The following is a 9,312-nucleotide window of genomic DNA, read 5'->3' on the forward strand; positions in this document are numbered from 1 at the left end:
AATAGTTTGACACCGATCTCAAATGCCACAAGGCTAGAGCCCTCCCAACCCGCATGGTTGCCAACGTCCCAACACATGGATCCAAAGGCCACAATTTTATAAATTTCAAAAAGCCATACGTGACGTGGACAGTGGACTTGCGGAAAAAGTAACACCAAAACGAAGGACTTCCTAGTTTCCTTATTTTCACCGGCCAATCACAAGGCAAGGTGTGCTACGAAAGCTTCACCTCTAAGCGGGAAATATGCTATACGCGCGTTTCTCGCTACTCTGCTCTCTCTCTATATAAACCCCTCCCCTACCCCTTTCTTTCTCCCATCCCTCATTTGGCCCGGGTGGCTCGTTAATTCTTCATCCCCTCCTGTCTCTTCCGTGTAAGCTCTTGATCCTAAATCTCCATGGTTTCTTTTAATTGCTTCGATCTATTTGCGATCGCTTCGATTTAGTTGAGTCTCTACATGGATGAAGCGTTGATGACTCCATCCTGAACTAGGGTTTTATAGCTGTGATTGGTTCTAGGCTTTAATTTTCTGCTTGGTTTTTTGATAAGTTGACTTATACGCTTTTGGAGATCTTTCGTTTTTAGATCTATTTAGATCGTAGGCAGATTATGTAGCAAAATTTTAATTTGTTATTTGTTCCGATATACGTAGTGTCAGATCTTCCGTAATCTGATGATGTTCTGGTTTCTCTGGACTTTGATGATTTATTTTTAATTCAGTTTTTCTTTAGAAAGCTTGTGTTTTTGTAGATCCATTTAGATCAGGGATATATTATATGGCAATATTTTTTTTAGCTGATCAACTGGGTGGATTCAACTTCTCTTACTTTTGCAAAATTTATTTTTTTTGGGGCACTTGATCAGATCCTAGGTCGTGATGATCCTTATCAAATTTCGATTTTTTTTTTTTTTTTTTTGTTGCTTGCATCTTCTTTGCTCTTGTTATTTTTTCACTCTTTTTCTTAAACAGTCTTATGATCTGTAACTATGTTTGATTCATATTCTCAAGTGCTTTTGTTCATCGGCTATACATATTTGTAGTGAATTTGTTGTTTTTGCTTGTTTAATTTCATCACTAGAATATAAAGTTCTGATGTTTACTATTGAATTCTAAATTTTACGACTCATATATAGTGGATTTTTGTTTGTTACACATGGTGCATAGCGCATTATGTAACATGGCATTGTAATCCTGAGATGGAGTATTGTCAATCGGGATTGGAACCTTTTGTTACTAAAAACTTAGTATTTGGTTGATATTATGATCACATCCGAGCAGTCTCTTCACTGCTTGAGATTGTAGACGAAGTCTGTTTACTGTCAGGAGCTCTTTGTTGTCCTGTCCATGCTCGGCACAAAGGTTTACATTTTCTTATTGATGGATTCCCTTTTTTGGGTCATACAGGGCTAACTGATTTTTGTTTTTAGTTTGATTTGACTCCACCTTATCTGACCAAGCATCTCATTTTTCCAAAGATATTACTGTTTAGTGCATTCTCTTGAGTCTGTTCCTCTCCTATTATCTTGCAGGATCTTTCTTATTACGCTTTTCTTACCCTAGTCATGGTGGTGTTGTCATGTCTTGCATTCCTTTTTAGTGCTTTGCTTTTTGTTTTTATAGTTGACTGGCATAATGGGGTAGTGTAAAATGGTCTAATTTTGAACTTCTTGTCATGGTAAATTGCTGCATACAGGATTCTGCTTGCACCTCAAATGTCTTTTGACATCAGAAAGGATTACCCATGGTTTCTTTGGTGTAACTTTTGGTTCGTATGCCGTAGTCGGTTGTGGTGTTCTCGTCGTATATTGTTTCGGCACTGGACTTGATAGGCATAAAAGTTTTGTCTCAGCACTGGACTTGGTAGATATTCAAAGGGTTTGTGGATTTTTCGGTTAGAATTTTCCATTTCCGAGTTTAAAGAGGTTGTAATTGCGATAAATTTGAGGATAATTCTGATAAGTGCAGATATAATTTTTCTTGCTGTTGGACTAAGACCAGTTTTGGATCTCATTTTAGTATTATAGAAAAGAAAGTTCTTCCATTATGACGGCCAAGACCTTGCTCCCACCGGGCTTCCGCTTTCACCCAACTGATGTCGAACTTATTTGCTACTACTTGAAGAGAAAGGTAACAGGAAAGTCATTTCGGTTTGAGGCTATTTCTGAAATCAAGCTGTACAAATTTGCTCCTTGGGAACTTCCAGGTAACCTCCTTTTCTTTTAGGGCATGTTTGGGAAGTCCCCACTGGATTTGGTGGGATTGGAAGAGATGGAGTAGTGGGAGGGGGAGAGAGGGAGATTGTGCGAATTGTGCTATCGATCCTGGCTGGATTAAAGAAAAAACACCTCGAGGTCCTTTTTTCTAATCTGGTGGGGATCAGGCACTGCAACCCCCTGTGCTCTCCGTCTATCCTTCTCCCATTCTCTTCCTCTCCGCCGATTCCATTGGATCCAGGACCTTCCCAAACATTTCCTTAGTATGCTTTTTGATCTCTCTTGCACATTTTATCTTCGGAGAGGTGTTTTTTTCTTTAAAAAAAAAACAGATACTTTTGTTGTGATCATTCATTTCATATCTTCTGTTTGCAATCATTGATTCGAGGAAAGATTTTCTGTTTGAACTTGCTATTGAAGATGTATATATGTGTGTTTTTACACACACACACACCCACCCACCCATCCCACCTTGAATTTTTTAAAATTTGAAATTATTTTCTTCAAATTTACTAGGATATCATTAAGCTAATGATGTTCTAATCATGAATTTGAGATTCTGTTATAGAACTAATCATTGATCATTTGAGGGACCATTTTTCCTCAAAATTTCTGATAAATATCCCATACATTATCCCAGCAAAATTTATTTCCTCCCATTTCATTTCCCATGTTTCTTATAGGTTTTTTGTTTTTTCTCCTTTATGTTTATGTAGACAAATCTTGTTTGCGAAGCAAAGATCTAGAGTGGTATTTCTTTTGCCCCCGAGATAGAAAATATCCCAAAGGGTCTAGGGCAAATCGTGCCACTGATATTGGTTACTGGAAGCCCACTGGAAAGGATAAAGCTATTATCCATAACTCTCATACTGTGGGAAAGAGAAAGACTCTGGTCTTCCATGTAGGCAAGCCACCACAAGGCAATAGGACTGAGTGGGTGATGTACGAGTACAGGCTAGAGGACAAGGAATTGGTTGATGCTGGATCCTCACAAGTAAGGCTTATTTGCTGTACATATATGGTCAACTTGCTTATATTATTTTAAAAAAAAAATCTGCAATGCTTTGAGTCTGGGAATTTTGAGAGCCCCTCTTATTTTTAATATAGTCTTCATGATAGATGCTAAGCATGGAAACTATTGTATTTTAATATGTAAACAATGCTTCAGATGTGTGTTTGCTAAAAATGCTGATGTTGTTATAGCCTTTAAGGATTAAATCCCCACTCTGTTCACATATTTTTGTAATAATAAGAAGGCTTTTGCATTATCCCCTGATATTGTGCCCTCTGACTCACCATCTCATCTCACAAAGACATATGCAGAGACATTTGTCCTGTTATAGGATGCAATCAGTGCTTATTGTGTTTTGATGTGTGGATATTCGTAGAACTAGTCAATTATTTCATATACTGAATATCATTATACTTCCAGATGCATTTTAATGTCTATTTGTATTTTAATAATTAAAGAAGAAGGTGGATATTCATTTCTGGGTACACAACTTTCACGATCTTCTAGAGAGTGTTCAGTATGCTATATGAATGTAGTACTTTTGTGGAGGCAATTTCAGTGAACGGTTTGATAATGCATGTCAGAGGTTCCTTTACACAATCTTACCTCCAATTACTCAAAAATCATTGATATATTTGTTTGAGCTTAAGTGGCAAAGTATTTTGTCATCAGTTCTAGGAACCATCTTTTATTTTGGATGCATGTGCCTATGTGTCGCATGGGCATGGATGAGTTGGCGAACCAGAGGGGTAAGAGCTGCATCTTCTTGTATTTGCAACTTTTTATTCATAATGACATAAGGATTACATGCCGTGAGGTTATATATGGAAAATTTTGCCTGCTTTATAATCTTCTCTGAGATGACCTGTTGTTTATCTGTGATGGCCTTTCTTCATTATCCACAATGTTGGCAAAAGTGGGGGCTTTTAAACATTAACAAGTTTCTTATGGTTGTATACTGTAGGGAGGGTTTGCCATATATAATTAGCTATTATGAACATCAACAGCTCATGTTAAGGCTATGCATTAAATGCTGATCTGGTGTTGGCTATATTGTTGATATATCTAACATCTTGTCAATGATGACTTAAGAAATTCCAGAATATTGTCATTTGGCATGGCTTTGTTTTATACAGTGCATTTTCTTGTTGAAGTTGGGGAGCATAATTAAATCTCACATTGACCCAATTGGACTAATTGGTGAAGGCATCCTAGTAAACCATCATATTATCACATCAATAGTTTGACCATTATGTTGAATAAGATTACATGGATAAGTTGACCATTTTTGGGTTGTAGATTCATGATTCCTAATGTTTTGTATTGACTATCTGATACCATCTGTTATTCATGACAAATTAAGGATTGGATTCATAAATCAATCAAATGCTAATTTTTAAGAGCCTCCTGTGCCTTGAGAATGTTTAAGAGTACCCAAAGCTCAGTAAGACAAAAAAAAAAAAAAAAAAAAAAAACTGGTATTACCCTTTCAAATTTAGATTTGTTTATGATATACATTATCTTAGATGGTAGAAAATGCTTGATATCTCCCTTGTACATGCTTCTCATACCCAGCCTTGCAACTCTCTCTGTTCTTGCTGTATGCACTCTCTTTCTTCTTGCATTCTAATGTGGATAGCTGTGCACTTGTATCATCTGTTAATTATTGTATACTGTATGTTGCTTTTTAATTTTTTTTTTTTTTGGAATCAGGTAAGGTTTCTTTGTTGACAACATCTCAAGATTCTAAATATGCAAATTGTAATGGTGCACATAATCCCATTTAGAGCAATATGATGTTTTTCTTAGCCACAACCTTCTTTATGAGACTTCATCCTGTGCTTCGATAATGACATGTTTGGATTGAGTAATATCGTGTTCAATGTCAAAGCCGGATGGACTCCAATATTAAGTCCAATATTAGCACACGTCACCTGACAGTCGTGATCATTGGTTATACCAGAACTGGGATGAGATTATCTGACATGATAGAAAGCAGGGTGAGGTGGAATTTTATGTAGGACACCAAAAGTAGGTCAACCATAACTTATTTTTTGTTCTATTGTTACGGAAAGTATTGACTGAAGACAATTTGAATAAATTTTGGAGATGATGTTCATTGATTTCAGTTACATTATAATATCAAGTTACAATTTAAGGAAGATAATCATTGGAAAACAACTATCTATACTTCCTCTCCTTTTGATCCTCTGCAACAAGTTAAGATTGCAAAAGCAAAGCATACTCTATATAGTAATGGGGCCGCCAATAATGTAGGTTTCTAAAAGCACTATAAATTACTAGCTTACTGAAAGAGTGATTAAATCATCTAGATTGAGTGATAATGCATCTAGTAAAATTGGAGATAATAATGAGCTGTAGAAAGATTTTGTTTGGTTTACATGGTTATCATAGCTGTTTTAATGTCTGGTTGCACAAATCAGCTTACATATTTAAACCCTATGCATCTGATACTTATCTTGTTCATATGAGTTGGGTATAGCATAGTAGACTGCACGGCTATTCTTACAGTCCAAAAGTTGGCTGTCATTCCCATCTTGGTTTTGATTGGTTCTAGTAGATTCCAAGTTTGTCTTGCAGTCTGGCTAGTGGACTTGTAGCGTGGAGCTGACTCATGGGCACTCCTTATGTTCTGTTTCTGTTGACACTACTATTAACTTGTATATTTTCTTTCAGAGAAGCAATAGATATGGTATTCTGGTATTGTTTCTTTCAGGAATTTGAAATACTTATAATATCTCTCTCAGCAATTGGACTAAGAGACATACAAGGTTTATGGAATATAATCAGTGGACCAAAAATCATTAGGTGTATCCTAGTGATTTGATTGCTCTGTTTGCAATTAAATGATATGAAAATTTTAGAATTTAGAATTAGTCTTTGATGAGATACATCCAATTAATCTGAAATCTGCAATATGATGCATTAATTAAATTATATGAAATTAGGGTGTAGAATTTAGTAATGACCATGCCAAGAGATACCTTAATGTGATTGTTTCTGTTATAGTTGATTAATACAGGAAAGGATGTAAACAACGGCAATATCAAGGACTGAGCATGGTGGATGAAGTGTATGGTAGATTCTTTTGTGATCATGACATTCCTTTTAGAGCCACGAACAAATTATGTAGGCAGTTGTAATGGCCAGAGCAAGATTCCAAGCTATCAAGGTAGTAATGCAAAAATGCTGAAGCAAATGCTGGGGAAAAGGACTGTTTATAACTTTATATTCAAGCAAGGTACCCACGCCGTACTGAACTGGGTGGTACGAGGCATACCATACCGAACCAGATAGTATAGGGCACATTGATCCGTACCGATATTGAATGGATATATGGTATGGGGGGCATACCGGTATGCCGAACTAGCCCCCATGTTGGGTCTGGTACTGAGATGGCATACCTTGTTCAAGGAAGCATAGGAACTGAAATGATGGAGGTTGAGTGATAGAAAGCTGATCGATTTGGTTTGAATAAAATTAAAGAAGGTTTGAAGGGTCTAGCAATAATAAGATCCATGTCTGTGTCAAAACCAAGAATCCAAGTACTGGTGGGACGTCCTGCGGGACATTGGGATGAGGCACCATTGTTCCAGTATCCCATTCGGTGGGTCCAAGATATCTCCCATCTCAAGTTTTGGGACGGGCCAGGATGGCGAAACATCCATTCCATAGAAAACTGTGACAGCTGGTTTCATGGGATTTGTGTCACTGGTCAAAAGGTCTTGAAGAATGGGCATATGAGATAACCTAAAGGAGTTTGGTAAATTTGTGAGAGAATTTTTGTCAAGCCTCAACTTGGCATGCCAAAGCTGCTTTTTCATGTGTTCTTGCATTTATTTTGACTGTGATGTTTGTGATTGTCTTGCTTGTTCATACCAATTGTTTTTTATTTGGAAGATTTCATCAGTTTGCCATACCATATTTTGGATATGTTTGTGATTGTCTTGCTTGAAGTGAGTTTATCTTTTAGATCTACTGTTGCAGGACATGTATGTCCTCTGCAAGATCTTCCAAAAAAGTGGTCCGGGTCCTAAAATTGGTGAACAGTATGGTGCCCCATTCAATGAAGATGATTGGGAAGATGACACAATTATTGAGAATGCCTTTTCGTTTCCTTGTGCACCAACTTCCATACCATTGGATGATCACCCTGTCTTGTTGGAGCCTATTTGCCAACAATCTGTAGCTTCTGGTCATTGTGAGGTGTCTTCTACTCCTGATCTTCCAGATGCTGATGGAATGCTACTAGAGCAGCTGGCGGAGCTTCTCAATGACTCTCCGCTTCATTCAGAAAATGCCCATAACAAGGTACTCATGGTTTATTTTTGCTGATTGTTTTATTGTGGTTGCACCATTATTTATGGAATATTTAACTCTTTTGTTTGGTCGTCCAACAGATATCTAGTTCAGCTGTTCTGGATGAAAATATCAATGAAGTCTCTGGTGTAGAAACTGGAATATATGATGAACTGGAGGACCTGTCTGCTGAGGCAGGAATAAATGACAATCTCAATTACTCTGGCACCATGGACAGGGAATACGAGTTGCAGCCTATGCTATCAGAACTTGGCAGTGAACAATATGTGGAGCTGAATGACCTTCGTTTTCTCTGGGAAAGTGATTCCTCTGACTTGGTTATGCGGGATGATCTGTTTGACCAGTATCCACTTGTCGAAAATCCTGGTTCCTTCCATTTAAGTAACACATATGATCATCCCTTTTCCATTGGTAGTGTCACTACTGCTGTCACAAATGATCCTCTTTCAGTGGGAGCTGATATGGTTGGTGATAGATCGACACTGTTTTTAGAGGTATATATTTACATTCTTTTTTTGTTATCTTGACATTTGCCTTTGCCATGTGCTTTCTTATTAAAATATTTTTGTTTTCATACTTAACGTAACCATTGTTATTTTTTCTTATGTATTTATTAGTTGGAAGATTTGAGATCGACACCATTCTGTTTATGAAGTGGAAGATGATGAAACTATTTATCTTGCAAGAAGTACTTGGAGCTAGTCAAATGAATCAAGTCAAGCACCATAATAAATCCTTGTAGCTGATTATGCTTATTGCAGGTGAGAAAACAAATCAATAAAGTAACGAGGAGTTCAGAGAATACAGTGAGATGATAACAGAGCTTTTTTAGCTTATGTCCTCATCAGTAGAAAAGCAATACATGGTTCTCTCCGCATCCTATTCAGGCTCTGTAAACTATGGCTCTGCGACCCATCTCAGGTGGACATTGAGGGCTGGTGATTCCAGCTTGATTGATTCTAATATCTCCCTGATGGCTACATTTTCCTTACTGCATTTTGCTAGACATGCATTCCTAAAGATTTGACAATTTTTCATCTCATGTCCAGTCACTGTTGAGTATAGAGTCAGCTTGATTATCTGTTGTTACATCTAGGAGTTCTCTGTTTGGATTTGGGCTACTGCCAATTGTCACTGGAAACTGGTAAACCTTCTTTATTAGCAACTGTACTATGTTTGCTGTTAATACTTTCGTATAGCTATGTAGTGGATCTTCGTGTGCAGATGCAACAATTTTCATGTCTCTTGTTGCTTATCATTGTCGTGAAAGTCAGCTTCATGGATTGATGGTGTCATGGACAAACAACTGTAGTTTTTGATATCATTTCCTAATTATCGTTATATGTACATTTGTTGATCGGAAGTTTCCACTAATTATTATTGTCTAAGTTTCTTATTCCTATTAGTGACAATGGATACCCAATCCGCGGCTTTGTTGATGAAGAATTTCTGTTATGGATACTCTTCATAGTTGATTGTTGGACAGCAACTGGAGGGTGTATCCAATTTTTAGCGAGGAAGGTGGCTTAGACGTCAGAAACAAGAGTGAGAACTAGGGTCTCTCTCTCTGTTTTATGCTACTGTCAATGAGAACACGATTCTAATTTTTAGAGCTTTATTATTTCATCATTCAGTAGTGCTTTTTCTTTCTTCTCAAAAGATAAAGTCCCATCCATATTGACAGGTAAGATGATAGGTGGTTTGTTCTGATATCTTCTACCCCCTCCTTTCCATCCTAGGTTTT

At 37.2% G+C, this 9,312-nt stretch overlaps 1 protein-coding gene across 4 annotated transcripts; it reads left to right on the top strand.

The window, feature by feature from the left end:
• Positions 1-218: 218 nt before the first annotated feature.
• LOC105035866 (uncharacterized) lies at positions 219-8,764 on the top strand. Of its 4 annotated transcripts, none has more exons than XM_010911578.4 (7): positions 219-374; positions 1,696-1,924; positions 2,019-2,205; positions 2,932-3,209; positions 7,236-7,559; positions 7,649-8,062; positions 8,186-8,764. In XM_010911578.4, exons 3-7 carry the CDS (start codon positions 2,046-2,048, stop codon positions 8,219-8,221), a joined length of 1,212 nt encoding a protein of 403 aa, XP_010909880.1. In that variant the 5' UTR covers positions 219-374; positions 1,696-1,924; positions 2,019-2,045; the 3' UTR covers positions 8,222-8,764. The 4 variants fall into 4 exon arrangements, with proteins under 4 accessions (XP_010909880.1, XP_019703026.1, XP_019703027.1 ...); XM_019847467.3 differs by having other exon boundaries at positions 1,696-1,877; XM_019847468.3 differs by having other exon boundaries at positions 1,696-1,862.
• Positions 8,765-9,312: the final 548 nt, after the last annotated feature.

This window comes from Elaeis guineensis, chromosome 8 (genome assembly GCF_000442705.2).
Source record: "Elaeis guineensis isolate ETL-2024a chromosome 8, EG11, whole genome shotgun sequence".
In the NCBI taxonomy this organism is placed as follows: domain Eukaryota; kingdom Viridiplantae; phylum Streptophyta; class Magnoliopsida; order Arecales; family Arecaceae; genus Elaeis; species Elaeis guineensis.